Source organism: Phyllobates terribilis, unplaced genomic scaffold, assembly GCF_046119375.1.
Source record: "Phyllobates terribilis strain yellow unplaced genomic scaffold, ASM4611937v1 Scaffold_3__8_contigs__length_932513732, whole genome shotgun sequence".
In the NCBI taxonomy this organism is placed as follows: Eukaryota; Metazoa; Chordata; class Amphibia; order Anura; family Dendrobatidae; genus Phyllobates; species Phyllobates terribilis.
This window is the reverse complement of record NW_027362763.1, coordinates 620,605,863-620,623,076: the sequence shown is the minus strand read 5'-3', so window position 1 is coordinate 620,623,076 and position 17,214 is coordinate 620,605,863. Positions and strand designations below refer to the sequence as shown.

The window sequence follows — 17,214 nt, the reverse complement described above, 5'->3', positions numbered from 1 at the left end:
TATTATACATTGTATTATTTGCTTCTTCCATTGGTAGGATATATTACTTGAAGTAGAGATGCTATCCAGCAGGCACATAAGTGCCTGTTAACAGAAATACTCACAGTGCTAGAATTTGCTGTATATCATATGTTTGTTTCTCAAGGCTGGATCTCGTTCCTGGCAGAAGCAATGAAATCTCCTTATGTCATTCAGACATCACACGCTGCCAGGGCGCTGGCTAATTTGGACCGGGATACAGTTACTGAAAAATACCTTGATGGAGTTTATGTGCTTTACCCACAACACAGAACTAGGTAAGACTGTTTATGATGGTGTAGTATACAGTCATTGCAGAAAGTGTTGGCACCCTTGAAATTGTTCCAGAAAATAAAGTATTTCTTTCAGAAAATTATTGCAATTACATGTTTTGTCATACTCATGTTTATTTCCTTCATGTGTATTGGAAAAACACAAAAAAAACAGGGAAAAAAAAGGCAAATGGGACAACATTCCACACACAACCCCAAAATGAGCCACACAAAATTGTTGGCACCTCTCCAAAATTGTGGGTAAACAACCCAAAATTCCAGTTGATGGTTATAGAAAGCAATTGATTGCAATAATTTATTACCAAGGGTGTGCAACCAAATATTAAGTTGAGGGTGCCAACAACTTTGTCCTGCCCATTTTTGGGCTTTTGTGTGAATTATGTGCAATTTGCTTCATTTTCTCAGATTTTTTGTGTTGTTCCAATACACACAAAGGAAATAAATGTGTGCTCAACAAAACATGTAATTGCAATAGTTTTGTGGGAAAAATACATTATCTGGAACATTTTCAAGGGTGCCAACACTTTTGGCCATGACTGTGTGTGTGTGTGTGTATGTTTGTGTGAATATGTATGTATATATATATATATATATATATATATATGTGTATATATATATATATATATATATATATGTGTATATATATATATATATATATATATATATATATATATATATATATATAAAATATATATATATATGTTGTAGTCGATCAACTCACTCGGCTTCTTAAAGAGGCAGTCACAGGAACTATTTCTGTTTAAAGTACGACTGATTTATTGCAGTTCTCATAAATCACATCACCAGAAAATGTAAATGCTGCCTTTGTCCAGGAAAAGGTAAAATATAAAATAACAAGTCCATACAATAGTGCTGGTTAGCCCACCTGGCTTAAATTTCAGCGTCCATGTCCCTTAGCCAAGGAATTCACACCAGCAGACCTGAAATCTCCATATTTCCAGTATTTATGCCACATACAGCTCAGAGATCTCACCTCCAGCTCACCACACACCCAAATACTCTGCAAGGCTGTGTTTTTCTATACCCCCAGTTCCTCCCTTTATACAACTGCTTTAATCACCCTAGGTCCAAGATGGAGGTTAAACCCAGTCGGGTGCTGGAAACTTTTCACTATGCACAATCACTGCAACTATTAATATCAGAGCTACACATCTCTCTCCCCAATAACCTGCCAGTGACTCTGTCACAAAATATATATATATAATATATATACACACACACACATATCTATCTATCTATATATATGCAAATTGCCTCTTCACAGAAGAAGAGGACTTGTACTCTATAGCGCCCTCATCAGTGCAAAGTATGAGAACTGATTTGGCTAGGTGAGAGGCTCTGGACTGAGGTCTAAGGGGTAATGTTTCTCCTTATGGAGAGTGACACACCAGCTCTGGCATGTCAAGGTAAGGAGGCTTATTCGCCGTGCAATGCTCCTCTGGGAAATTTAATATGCAAATTGCCTCTTCAGAGAAAAAGAGGACTTGTACTCTATAGCGCCACCTATTGGAAGTAGCAATCCTACAAGTCACATACATACACATACAGTGGCGACCAAAAGTTTTGCATTTTTTTTAAAAGTGTGGTTACTTCTGTCTGGTTGTTGTGATGCCATTTTCCTGGTGATTTTAGTATACTGGAAGCAAATGGTTGTCGGCTATAGGGACGTAAATTGTGTTTGACATTGTTTTATCCCTTTATGTGTTAGTTTTCAACATTTCCTTATCCACATGTATTGCATATTTTGACATGGGTTGTCGAATTTTGCCTAATTTTTTTTTAATGTGTGTGTTTTTAGGTTGAAACATGGCAAACACAAAGCCAAATTTATCACCAGATGTCAAGAAGCTTTTTATTCTGAGAGTCAGGCAAAAGCCAAAAAGATGTAGCTATGGAATTCAACTGTTCTCAGTCAAGTATTATGTAGAATCAGGGCTGTATTTGCCATTAGGCACCCGATGGCGGGTACCTAGCGCAGCAGGTTGCGGGTGGAGGAGCACCGCCATGAAGGAATATTTAAATAAAAAATGTTTGTTTTTTAATTTTCCCCTTCTTCCTACTTCTGCTAGATGTAGTATGAAAGCCGCCATTTATAGTACAGACCAAAAGTTTGGACACACCTTCTCATTTAAAGATTTTTCTGTATTTTCATGACTATGAAAATTGTACATTCACACTGAAGGCATCAAAACTATGAATTAACACATGTGGAATTATATACTTAACAAAAAAGTGTGAAACAACTGAAAATATGTCTTATATTCTAGGTTCTTCAAAGTAGCCACCTTTTGCTTTGATGACTGCTTTGCACACTCTTGGCATTCTCTTGATGAGCTTCAAGAGGTAGTCACCGGAAATGGTTTTCACTTCACAGGTGTGCCCTGTCAGGTTTAATAAGTGGGATTTCTTGCCTTATAAATGGGGTTGGGACCATCAGTTGTGTTGTGCAGAAGTCAGATGGATACACAGCTGGTAGTCCTACTGAATAGACTGTTAGCTGCTTTTTTCTTGCCATAATACAAATTCTAAGTAAAGAAAAACGAGTGGCCATCATTACTTTAAGAAATGAAGGTCAGTCAGTGCGAAAAATTGGGAAAACTTTGAAAGTGTCCCCAAGTGCAGTTGCAAAAACCATCAAGCACTACAAAGAAACTGGCTCACATGAGGACTGCCCCAGGAAAGGAAGACAAAGAGTCACCTCTGCTTCTGAGGATAAGTTTATCCGAGTCACCAGCCTCAGAAATTGCAGGTTAACAGCAGCTCAGATTAGAGACCAGGTCAATGCCACACAGAGTTCTAGCAGCAGACACATCTCTTCAACAACTGTTAAGAGGAGACTTTGTGCAGCAGGCCTTCATGGTAAAATAGCTGCTAGGAAACCACTGCTAAGGACAAGCAACAAGCAGAAGAGACTTGTTTGGGCTAAAGAACACAAGGAATGGACATTAGAACAGTGGGAATCTGTGCTTTGATCTGATGAGTCTAAATTTGAGATCTTTGGTTCCAAACACCATGTCTTTGTGCTACGCAGAAAAGGTGAACGGATGGACTCTACATGCCTGGTTCCCACCGTGAAGCATGAAGGAGGAGGTGTGATGGTGTGGGTGTGCTTTGGTGGTGACAGTGTTGGAGATTTATTCAAAATTGAAGGCATAGTGAACCAGCATGGCTACCACAACATCTTGCAGCGGCATGCTATTCCATCCGGTTTGCGTTTAGTTGGACCATCATTATTTATTTTTCAACAGGACAATGACCCCAAGCACACCTCCAGGCTGTGTAAGGACTATTTGACCAAGAAGGAGAGTGATGGGGTGCTACACCAGATGACCTGGCCTCCACAGTCACCAGAGCTGAATGCAATCGAGATGGTTTGGGGTGAGCTGGACCGCAGAGTGAAGGCAAAAGGGCCAACAAGTGCTAAGCATCTCTGGGAACTCCTTCAAGATTGTTGGAAGACCATTTCCGGAGACTACCTCTTGAAGCTCATCAAGAGAATGCCAAGAGTGTGCAAAGCAGTCATCAAAGCAAAAGGTGGCTACTTTGAAAAACCTAGAATATAAGACATATTTTCAGTTGTTTCACACTTTTTTGTTAAGTATATAATTCCACATGTGTTAATTCATAGTTTTGATGCCTTCAGTGTGAATGTACAATTTTCATAGTCATGAAAATACAGAAAAATCTTTAAATGAGAAGGTGTGTCCAAACTTTTGGTCTGTACTGTACATTGGGGGAAGAGGGGTGCATGGGCAGAGGAGAACCGATCAGCTCCCTGCCCCCACGGAGGAAGATAAATGATAGAGGTGAAGAACCTGTGATGACGTCATGCCAATGTAACTCTTATGGGTGGAGCCATGCTTCAGATTACAATTAAAATGTTTTCCCGGGAAGGAAGCAACAGAAGTGGGGGTACATATAGTTGTGCAGGCTATATGTGGGGGTAAATATCTGGGTGTAGGCTTATATGTGGGGGTACATATGGGGGTGGAGGCTGTATGTGTGGGTACATATCGGAGGTGCTGGATATATGTGGTGGTACGTATGGAGGGTGCAGGCTATAAGAGGGGGTACATATAGGAGGTGTTGAAGATATGTGGGGTACATATGGGGGTACAGGCTATATGTGGGGATACATATAGGAGGTGCTGGAGATATGTGGGGGTAAATATGAGGGTGCAAGCTATATCTTGGGGTACTCATAGGAGGTGCTGGAGATATGTGGGACTACATATGAGACGTCCAGGGTTTATGTGAGGGGGCATATGTGTCACGCAAGGTGAGGGAAGGAATAAGTGTACAACGATGGGAAGAGGGGGAAGGGAGCCAAACAACTAGGGAAAGGGGGAGTGGAGACCCCTAGGCAGATCTAATATCACCTTGCCTATCCTATCGTCCCTATATAGGTTCTGCACCTATTTTCAAGCAGGAACCTAAACCCTAAATGTCCCTAGAGCTAGGCCCTAGGTAGGGACAGGACGGGATGAGCACTAGTCAGGCCCCACTACAACTAAAGACAACAAGGTAAACAAAGGGGATACACTTAGCTTGAGCAGACACCAGAGAGATAACACCAACTGTTCTCCAAAGGTACCAAAGAAGAAACTAGCCGACTGCTAGTACTCCAAACCTGGACAGACGTACATAGAACTATCACCGGCGACTCTCTGACTGAGAGTTTTTAACTACCCATTAAGAGTGTGTCAATCAGCAGCAGAAGGACGCTGCTGGGTCCTAAAGGGAGAAGGCTATCACTATACTACAGAGATAAGAGGATGAAGAAGGCGTCTGTAATGTCAAGCGCAGTGACCTTCTACAACCAGATCCAGAGCGACTGTCTGTCACACCTGACACACTCGTGACAGTACCCCCCTTTCTACGAGTGGCCTCCGGACACTCAGAACCAGGTTTCTCAGGATGAGAGGTGTAGACCGAACGAACCAGCCTAGGGGCATTCACCACTGATGCCGAAACCCACATCCTTTCCTCTGGACCATAACCCTTCCAGTGCACAAGTACTGTAGGGAACTACGCTGGAGATGGGAATTAACAATCCTCTAAATCTGAAACTCCAAATTACCATCAACCATGATTGGTGGCGGCGGCAGAGGAGAGGACTCAAGAGGTTCTAAATATTTCTTGAGCAGAGACCTGTGAAACACTTTGTGGATCTTAAGGGCCTGAGGTAGTTCAAGATGAAACACTACTGGGTTAATGTCGGCGGTTATTTTATAGGGACCGATTAATCTAGGTCCCAGCTTCCAGGAAGGAACCTTGAATTTGATATTCCTGGTAGACAACCACACAAAGTCATTCACACTTAAGTCCGGACCTGGCGAGCATTTCCTGTCAGCGATATCTTTGTACCTGTCTCCCATGATCTTCAGATTACTCAGAATCCCCCGCCAAACAGAGGAGAGCGACGAAGCAAAACGTTCCTTCTCAGGAACTCCTGAAGCCCCCCCACCCCCCACTAAAAGTACCAAACTGTGGATGGAAAACGCATGCACCAAAGAACTGTGACCTGCCAGTAGATTCTTGGCGATGATTATTAACAGCAAATTCTGCCAATGGTAAGTAAGATACCCACTCACCAATAACAACATCTGCAAGGAGCTTGTATGTTCCCTCCGTCTTTCATGGGTTTCCTCCAGGTTCTCGGGTTTCCTGACACACTCCAAAGACATACTGATAGGGAATCTAGATTGTGAGCCCCTTTGGGGACAGGGATGATAATGTCTGTAAAGTGCTGCAGAAAATGATGCCGCTTTATAAGCAATGCATAATAAATTAAAATATATATGGGGGTGCATACTTTTTGTGGGGGTGCATACGGGGATATTTTAAAGTAGTTGTATAAAAACGGATCACGCACAGACATAAAAAATAGACACATTGATGGCACATGGATTAAAACCTGATGAAAATTAGAAAAAAAATCATCTGAGCTTTCTTAATGAATCTCAGGTGATTTCTCATATGCTCATCTACAGGCACCCTTAGACTGTTAGCCGAACCAGGTAATACCGGCAAGTTTGGCCAACATTAGTTTGGTGTGCATGGGAGACTTTAACTACTATCTGAAGGGTATGGGCACTTTTAGTCTGACTTATCAGGAGGACGCGTCACAACTTTGTGTGCCTAGGGCAGCATGAGCACCAAATACGGCCCTGTGTATAATAAAGAAAGAAAAAGAAGGTTATGGAACAGCTGACAAATCTAGTAGTGGACAACCACAGAAAACTTCCTCCAGAGTTGATCACATTATTAAGAAAAAGTCATGTCTGATGTCTAGAAAAGTGCTGTACAGATTTTGCATGAAATGAATGAAGAATATGGGGTCAAGGTGAGTCGCCAAACTGTGGTGCGATGGCTAAGAGCAGTAGGGTTGAATGCACAAGTTCCAGTCAAGAAGCCTTTCGTGTCTGCAAAAAAACGTAAGAATCCAAGTTCAATCTATTTGGTAGTGATGGCAAGCATTATATATACCGCCCAATTGGAAAACATAATGATGTAAGGTAACAAAGGCCTACAGTTAAACATGGTGTTGGCAATGTCATGGTTTGGGGCTGCTTTTCTGCATCTGCCATTGGCCCTCTGCATAGAATTGATGGATATTAGAATGCTACCATGTACAAGGATATACTGGAGAATGCAATGCTGCCACATGGTAAAACCAAAGTAGGCAGGGGATGGAAATTCCAGCAAGAAAATGTTCCTAAGCAAACATTCAATTTAGCCAAAAATTGGTTAGCAAAGAAAAATGTTCTCCTGTTGCGAAGGCCTAGCCAACCACCTGATTTATACCCTATAGAGCACCTTTGGCATGAGTTAGGGTGACGAGTTGGGGCCCGTACCCATAGCAATAAAGATGAATTGTTTGCAGATTTGCAAATGGAATCCAGCAAGATCCCTCAAGATGTCTTGAATACCCTAGTGGCTTCAATGCCCTGTCGGTATAGTGCAGTAATTAACGTAAGAAGTTATGCTAGAAAATACTAAGTTATGGCACTGTAAACAATGAATTACTCTCTATGTTGTGATCAATAAATAGTATATGCAAAACTTTTGGCAGTCAGTTTTCTTTAATTAAATAACCTTACCTATATTCAAAAGCATTTTGGTTAAAATGGTCTTGCAGGATAACAACTTCATGCACTTAAAATTCATCACCAGGAAAATGGCAACACAACAGCCAGACTGAAGTAATCACACTTTATAAAAATTGTAAAACTTTTGGTCGCCAAAAAAAAATATATATATATTATACATACAGATGTGTGTGTATGTGTATATATATATACAGTTGTGCTCAAAAGTTTACATACCCCGGCAGAATATTTTTCCTTTCTTGGCCTTGTTTCAGAGAATGTGAATGATAACAAAAAAACTTTTTCTCCACTCATGGTTATTGGTTGGGTGAAGCCATTTATTGTCAAACTACTGTGTTTTCTCTTTTTAAATCTTAATGACAACCAAAAACATCGGCTTTTTGTCATCTCAACCACTTACCACTTTGTCATGGTGCATCGTGCTCATCAGAATAACCTGTTTGGTTATTTTTGAAAATGTAAGAAACCACTGTTGTATCTCCAGTAAAGTAAAGTGTTGAGCTATGAACATCTCTTTTACCAAAGATACCTTGCAGCAGTTCAGACTTGCTTTTTCTTATAGTGCTCAGCATTGTAAGTTTTCATTTTAGCAACAGCTGCCCTAGTTGGCGCATAAAAAAGTTGTCACATATCACATTTTGTCCTCTTAGTCTATATGTCAAATTTGAAACCACTCGCATACCCTGGTTCTTTTCAGGTTTTTCTCCAGCTATATTTCTGAATATACCAGAGCATTTAGAGCATATGAACTGCTGCTGTCACAAAGTGTCCATATCTTGATGCTGTAGTTTGCTGGCTTACTCTGTATGTATTGTGTGAATGGGCACCTACCTCGGAATGTCACAAGTTGTTCATCCACAGTGACATTTTCTTCAGTATTATATAATTTTGGAAGAATCTCTATCCATTTATCCCAAACTTCTCTAATAGTGGCTAGTTATTAGAGAATTATCTGATGTTACCAGAGGACAATTTTACTGGCTGGGCCAGAAGGCTGCAAGTTCCAAATTACATGTTTGTTCTTAGACTGAATTGCTTACATCGAATTAGTTGCCTGGGTATTGTGCCTCATCAGATTCATCTTCAGAATAAAAAATTGCATAATCACTTTCCCCACCGCTTATGTGGTCCGCATTTTCAGACACTTTCTCCAGTTGGATATCTTCTTCGGAATCTGAGGCGTTGGCAAGCTTTTCCAATTCAGCTTCACTCAATGGACGTCTTCACCATATTTTTATCCAACTTTCGAAATAATGGACACTCACAACTTTCACAAAGTAAAATCAGCATTGTGGAATAAAATAGCACTATATAAATAAACAACAATAATAATAATAATAATATTGCGTCAAACACTAATAAGAGCTTATATACTACAGCACAGACCTGTAATCAAAGCCCATCCATCTGCATTAACTTGCAAATGTATCGAGCGCACGGATTGGTAGGAACTGGAGAAATCGATAAACATACTACAAGTAATAGATGCAATTAATAATCCACAATCTTATAAATCGTTTATGTGACTTAAAGTATGGCGGGAGATCTGTATAAAACACTGTCGGGTCTTATTGACCCGAACAGTAACATCAATAATAACAATCATTATTTCATGCAAGAAAAAACACTCATAATAACAATAACAATATCCATAGACAAATTCACCTGAACACGATTTGCAGATTCTCATAATAAATAAGCTGCAGCTTCACAAACTTTTTTTCAGGTCAAATAGACTTGAACAGTACAGCAGGATTAAGATACACATTGATTGTTGTAAAATCAAAATAAAAAAAAGATTGCGGAATTACTGTGTTTTTTCAGTACCCCTTGGAAAAATGATAATGATAAGTTTTTGATACATTATATGTATTGGATAAGAAACAAGTAAAAATTCCAGCTCTATGGTGTGCAGAAAAATGTATTTCAAAGAAATCCAAAGGTAAATTTAAAAGGCAAAATGATAATCATGATTAAGGATGGTTCTCATCTGAAACGCATAGATCTACACTATTTTTCTGGATTTTGTACATGACATTTAATGTCTGAATTTTACCCTTGGATTTCTATTAAATCCATTTTTCTGCAGAGCTGGAATGTTTCATGGTTTGCTATCCAATACATCTGAACAACACTTTTTCTTGCTCTGGAGTGTTGCAGTGCCATTTTGAGGGTGAGCTGTTCTATCTATTTTTCACATTACTGTATATGTACACCATGTAGGGATTGTGCTCACTCAAGTGCGTTGAGAGGCAAACAAGAGGCATGTTCCTTTAAATGTCCATAGCGGTATATTGGCTTGATCAACCGTCAAAAGCAAAATGCAAACAAACAGCCTTTAGTGCAGGCAAAAACAAAGAAAACAGTCCTTTTAGCAAAGCCGCTGGTTAGCCAGTCCTGTGGGCACACAGGCTGGATAGCATCCAGTACATGGTTCAGTCTGTAGACAACCACACACAGGAGGCCTTCTCCCTCCAAACACAGACCATGTATCAAACAGCCTCCATTAAATAGGCTGATAACCACACTCAGAGTTGAGGTATGTGGGTAGCAAGACCCCCCCATCTCTCAAACTACCCGTAACCCGGTCCCAGGTGCATCAATTAGTCCTCTTTGTGCTTGTGTGCACTAGAGAAAATACTCCAGGTTACATAACAGAGATCAGCCATCTCTGTGATATATACCTTCCATCGACTACTCGACCATTAGTCACCTTACAACCAAAATGATGGCATTGACAAATACAGCCTCCGAACAGAATACAGCGAGTGTGAACAGGTGCAAGCTGCCATGACTGTATAATACACAAACAAGAGAATACAGCTGCACTCTATGTGCTAAGATGTATGCAAACATTGAATATATGAGATAAAACAGGTAGAATGTAGCGCAAATAGGGCCTTATCCGACATACAGTAGAAGTTATCTATCAAATTATACTAACCTGAGTTATGAATTATAAAGCATTTTAAATCATTGTACAGCTGCTGCGGATCCACGGGTTGCAAAACTGACAAGCATGAAGATAGGAATAATTTGTGGGTACCTCCCATGCTGCTGTGTATGGAAGACGTCATTTCTCTTTCAAACATGTGGGTTTTAGTCAACGCGTTTCAAAGTGTCTAGCACTTGTTCAAGAAATGACCGCATACAACAAATTATTTCTATCTTCAACACTGAATATATGAAATTTTAACTACATTACTGCTATATACTTAGAAAATTGAAGGTACTTAGGTCATAAATTGGCCAATTAATGTGTGTCCATTATTTTTATTGTTTTTTTGTGTAGTTTACTATTGGAGGTTGTGACTGCCTCCTTTTCTGACTGTGCACTCCTCCCAACAGCCTAAGGGCTCACTCACACGAGCATATAAATCAGACAAGTGTAATGCAAGAAAACTATTAATACATAAAGATGCTAGCACCCCTTTAGGGACGAAAAATTCTAAACATGTTACCCAGAGAACCCTATTTAAGGGAAATGCTAAAAATAACTTTTATTACTTTTCCATTAAAAGTGGTCAGAACAATTTAAAACTTCTATAGTGGACTTGTACAGAAGTGTTCAAAATAATTGCTGTCCAATATGACTAACCAGAAAATCACAAAATAATAGCAGTGTGGAGTTCAATTAGTGAAGTCACTCATTCTGTGAAGAAACAGGTGTGAATCAGGTGTCCCTTATTTAAGGGTGAAGCCAGCACATGTTGTACATGCATTTCTCCTTTAAAGCCTGAGAAATGTGGGTCGTTCGAGACACTATGCAGAAGAACAGCGTACATTGATTAAGAAGTTGATTGGAGAGGGTAAAACTTATAAAGAAGTGCAGACAATGATAGGCTGTTAAGCTAAAATGATCTACAATGCTTTAAAATGGAACGCAAAACCAAAGAAACGTGGAAGAAAACAGAAGACTACCATTCAAATGGATCGAAGAATAGCCAGAATGCCAAAGGCTCAGCCAATGATCAGTTCTAGAATGATAAAAGACAGTCTTAAGTTACCTGTGAGTACTGTGACAGTTAAAAGACGCCTGTGTGAAGCTAATCTCTTAGCAAGAAGTCCCCACAAAGTCCAACTGTTAAAAAATAGACATGTACTGAAGTGGATACAATTTGCCAAAGAACACATCAACTGGCCTAAAGAGAAATGGAGAAACATTTTGTGGACTGATGAAAGTAAAATTTTTCTTTTTGGGTCCAAGGGCCGCAGACAGTTTGTCAGACGACCCCCAAACTCTGCTTTCAAGCCACAGTACACTCTGAAGACAGTGAAGCATGGTGGTGCAAGCATCATGATATGGGCATGTTTCTCTTACTATGGTCCCAGGCCTATTTACCGCATACTAGGGATCATGGGCCAGTTTGCATATATTAAAATACTTGGAAGAGCTCATGTTGCCTTACTCTGAAGAGGATATGCCCTTGAAATGGGTGTTTCAACAAGACAATGACCCTAAACACACCAGTAAACGAGCAAAATCTTGGTTCCAGTCCAACAAAATTGAGGTTATGGAGTGGCCAGCCCAATCCCTGGACCTTAATCCGATAGAACACTCGTTGGGTGACATTAAAAATGCCGTTTCTGAAGCAAAGCCCACAAATGCCAAAAAGTTGTGGGATGTAGTCAAATCATCCTGGGCTGGATTAACAGTTAACAGGTGCAAGAAGTTGGTTGACTATATGCAACATGGATGTGAAGCAGTTCTAAAAAAACCTGTGAGTATACAACTAAATATTAGGTTAGTGATTCACAGGAATGCTATATCCTCAAAAAAAAGTACATATTGTGAGTTTGTAAAGACAAATGCAGTCACTGCTATTTTTTAGAACAGCCCAATGTTGATGTTTTGTTATTTTCCGTAAAGTAGTTAAAATTATATACAAGAAGTTATTAGCTTTAGTGATATGAACCTATAAAAATGCTCCAGCACACTAAGTGCTGGCAGGGGTTAATCGACCATGTTTTGGGCTAGGTTGATTGGGTGGGAGGCTTTTCACCATATCTCCACCCCAGGGTGGAGTCCAGAGGATACATACAAAGCCTTCTGGCTCATTCATGGTGGGGTGTGTCTGGAGTAGGGAGCTCCAGAGCTGGATGTTTATGTTGAGGAAAGCTGAACCTTCATATGTTGGTACCTGTGCGGGCAGATGCCCTCAGCAACACGGACTGTGCCATACGTTATGTTTTTGTTTTCTCATTAGGCAAGAAAGGCTGTGGTTTTTTTTGCTAACTCTGCACTGGTTTATGCAGTATCTTTAAGAAACCAGTGGAAGATTTAAAGAGACCGCGTTCCAATGTCTACCTCTTGTAGTAAGACGACTCACTCGGCTGCTTCAGGAGAAGACTCAGAACACGGTTTTCTCTGCAGGTTTTGTAGTATCGGCGTCTCTGCCCCCTGACAGGCAGAGACGCCGTCCCACTCACCGCCGCGCTCCCTGCCTGGCGTCCTCCGGCGCTCCTGCCTCTGTTGCTGCTGGCACGCACAGCTCCCCGGCACTGTGCTTAGGGTGCGCGCACGCTCCCTCCCTCTTAAAGGGGCCACGCGCCGTCCTAAGGAGTCCCCGGCCAATGGCCGGAGGACCTCTCATTTAAAAGGCACCTCCTCCAAAATGGAAGTGCCCGTGCAAGGTTGTAGCTTTGTGTGTTATACTCTGCTTCAGCCCTCAGGTCCCGCTGCTAGCCTGACTACCAGTCCAGCCCGCCAGCTTAACTACAAGTCCAGCCCGCCAGCCTGACTACAAGTCCAGTCCGCCAGCCTGACTACAAGTCCAGTCCGCCAGCCTGACTACAAGTCCAGTCCGCCAGCCTGACTACAAGTCCAGTCCGCCAGCCTGACTACAAGTCCAGTCCGCCAGCCTGACTACAAGTCCAGTCCGCCAGCCTGACTACAAGTCCAGTCCGCCAGCCTGACTACAAGTCCAGTCCGCCAGCCTGACTACTAGTCCAGTCCGCCAGCCTGACTACCAGTCCTGTCTGCCAGCTTGTCTACTCTTCAGCCCGACAGTCTGTCTACAGTCCAGTCCGCCAGTCTGTCTATGGGCTCTGCCCGCCTGCTTACCTGGAAGCACCTGCCTTTGCCTGGCGTGCCTGCCAGCCCGCTTATCCAGAAGCATCTGCCTGTTACCTGCCATGCCTACCAGCCAGCCTACTTGGAGGCTCCAGTCCATTACCTGCCGTGCCTGCCAGCCCACTTATCTAGAAGCACCTGCCTGTTGCCTGCCGTGCCTACCAGTCCGTCTGCCCGGATCACCCGTCAGCCTGCCTGCCGTGCTCATCTGCTGTACCGGTCAGTCCCTGCCTTCTGACCCGTGGGAGTCACCTGCTCTCATACAAGGTCGGTCCCAGAGTAGCACCTGGTCCCTCTGCTCGGTCCCTCCCTGGTCACGGAGTCGATTGAGCCGCCGTATGACCTTGGTCGGTCCAAGTTGATACCTAGTTACGCCCCTCTGGTGCCTCCTTGCACCGCAGCACAGAGGTTCCACCACCCGGATCCGTAACAGGTTTACTGTATGGCATAAAGCTCTGCAGATTCAGCCTTCCTTGCATAATGGCAAGAACAAAAAATAAATGATATCACAGTCCATAGGAGTGTGGTGTTCGCCCTCACAGGTTGTATCACAGCCTTCAGATCCTCCTGAGCTATAGCTTTCCAGTCTGCCTCTCCAGACACACAACAGAAAAAAAATAGTGACTGAGCCTTTAACCTAGCTCAGCCAAACCCTGAGAGGAGGTAGGGTGAATGACTTCCAATCTATCTCTATGCCATTCACACAAAACCCACACCCTTTTTAGGTGAATTAACCCCCAACATATAATATGCTGAAAAAAGTTGTAGGTTCAGTTCACACAGGCTAGCAGCCGTGATGACACATACCTCCCCTTGCACATAACACCAGTGACTCTTTCACACTCTACTGTAGTGTTCAAGATAATAGCAGTGTGTTCAAAAACATGAGTTAAGCACAAAATCTTTTTATTTTTTTTCCATGCATTGGGAACATTGCATACTGTTTTCTAATTCAAAACATGAAGAGAAATGTATATCATTTTAACTACAGAAACTAACAAAAAATTTACATTGGGCTGTTATAAAAAAATATAATATATAACTCCTGCCCTAAAAAAAACTAGCGCAGAGAGACAAAGAGATCCATAAATATAAAAATAATTAATTTTATTTCATCAGTAACTAAAATCAGTACATACACTGCTCAAAAAAATACAAGGAGACAGGCCAGTACACCATGAGACGTAGAGGGTTCCGTAGGAGGCCAACAACCCAGCAGCAGGACCGCTACCTCCGCCTTTGTGCAAGGAGGAACAGGAGGAGCACTGCCAGAGCCCCGCAAAATGACCTCCAGCTGGCCACAAATGTGCATGTGTCTGCACAAACAGTTAGAAACCAACTCCATGAGGGTGGTATAAGGGCCCGACGTCCACAGATGGGGGTTGTGGTCACAGCCCAATACCGTGCAGGATGCTTGGCATTTGCCACAGAACACCAGGATTGGCAAAGTTGCACCTGGCGCCCTGTGCTATTCACAGATGAAAGCAGGTTCACACTGAGCACATGTGAGAGATGTGACAGAGTCTGGAGACGCCGTGGAGAGCGATCTGCTGCCTGCAACATCCTTCAGCATGACCGGTTTGGCAGTAGGTCAGTAATGGTGTGGGGTGGCATTTCTTTGGCGGGCCGCACAGCCCTCCATGTGCTCGCCAGAGGTAGCCTGACTGCCATTAGGTACCGAGATGATCTACTCAGACCCCTTGTGAGACCATATGCTGGTGCGGTTGGCCCTGGGTTCCTCCTAATGCAGGACAATGCCAGACCTCATGTGGCTGGAGTGTGTCAGCAGTTCCTGCAAGATGAAGGCATTGAAGCCATGGACTGGCCCGCCCATTCCCCAGACCTCAATCCTATTGAGCACATCTGGGACATCATGTCTCGCTCCATGCACCAACGTCACGTTGCGCCACAGACTGTCCAGGAGTTGGCGGATGCTTTAGTCCAGGTCTGTTAGGAGATCACACAGGAGACCATATGCAACCTCATCAGGAGCATGCCCAGGCATTGAAAGGAGGTCATACAGGCACGTGGAGGCCACACACAATACTGAGCTTCATTTTTACTTGTTTTAAGGACATTACATCAAAGTTGGATCAGCCTGTAGTGTTTTTCCACTTTAATTTTGGGGGGTGACTCCAAATCCAGGCCTCCATTGGTTGATAAAATTTCCATTGATGATTTTTGTGTGCTTTTGTTGACAGCACATTCAGCTCTGTACAGAACAAAGTATTCAATGAGAATATTTCATTCATTCAGATCTAGAATGTGTTATTTGAGTGTTTCCTTTATTTTTTTGAGCAGTGTACAATACTAGAAAGCAAGAGTGCCCAGTAAGGGGAAAGGTTCCTAATTGAGGGTCCAAAAGAGAAATGTAGGCTCTACTACAATTGTTTATAGCCTAATATAATGAGTTAAATTTATAACCCTAGACACTCACCTTAGCATACAGTCCTAAATCATATATTACTGGTAAGAACATGTGGAGGGCATTATATACAGGTGCATCTCACTAAATTGGAATATCATCAAAAAGTTAATTTATTTCAGTTCTTCAATACAAAAAGTGAAGCTCATATATTATATAGACTCATTACAAACAGAGTGATCTATTACAAGTGTTTATTTCTGTTAATGTTGATGATTATGGCTTACAGCCAATGAAAACACAAAAGTCATTATCTTAGTAAATTAAAATAATTAACAAAAAACACCTGCAAAGGCTTCCTAAGCATTTAAAAAGGTCCCTTAGTCTGTTTCAGTAGGCCCCACAATCTTGGGGAAAACTGTTGGCTTGATTGATGTCCAGAAGGCAGTCATTGACATACTACACAAGGTCCCAGAGTTCCAATTTTCATTTGGAAATCAAGGTCCCAGAGTCTTGAGGAAGAGTGGAGAGGCCACAATCCAAGCTGCTTGAAGGTCTAGTGTGAAGTTTCCACAATCAGTGATGGTTTGGGTAGCCATGTCATCTGCTTGTGTAGGTCCACTGTGTTTAATCAAGACCAAAGTCAGCACAGCCATCTACCAGTAAATTTTAGAGCACTTCATGCTTCCCTCTGCCGACAAGCTTTTTGGAGATGGAAATTTCTTTCTCCAGCAGGATTTGGCACCTGTCCACACTGCCAAAAGTACCAATACCTGGTTTAAAATCAACATTATCAAGGTGCTTGATTGACCAGCAAACTCGCCTGACCTTAACCCCATAGAGAATCTATGGGGTATTGTCAAGAGGAAGATGAGAGACACCACACCCAACAAAGACGAGTTGAAGGCTGCTATCAAAGCAACCTGAGCTTCCATAACACCTGAGCAGTGCCACAGGCTGATCACCTCCATGCCATGCCGCATTGATGCAGTAATTGATGCAAAAGGAGCCCCGACCAAGTTTTCAGTGCATTTACTGAACATACATTTCAGTAGGCCAACATTTAGGATTTTAAAAACATTTTTCAAGCTCTTGTTATAGAGTATTCTAATTGTGACAGTGTCACTGGTTTTATAAGTGAGGGGAGGTATGTGTCACTAGGGTTGCTCTCCTGTGTGAACTAACACCTACTTTATTTCTGCCAGCATGATATATGCTGGTGTGTTTACTCTGTTAAAGGGGGAGCGGTTTTATGGGAATGGCAAAGAGGGTGGGACGCCATTCCTTCTACCTCCCCTCAGGGTGTGTCTGAGCAATGTGTAAAAGTTCAGT

General features: G+C 42.2%; 1 protein-coding gene across 5 annotated transcripts in view; it reads left to right on the top strand.

The window, feature by feature from the left end:
* Positions 1-17,214, top strand: part of SERAC1 (serine active site containing 1) — a 564,154-nt gene that overhangs the window by 389,059 nt on the left and 157,881 nt on the right. For all 5 annotated transcript variants that reach the window (XM_073671518.1, XM_073671517.1, XM_073671519.1 and 2 more), the window contains one exon: positions 146-296. In XM_073671518.1, coding sequence (XP_073527619.1) covers positions 146-296 — 151 coding nt within the window. The remainder of the gene's footprint in view (positions 1-145; positions 297-17,214) is intronic.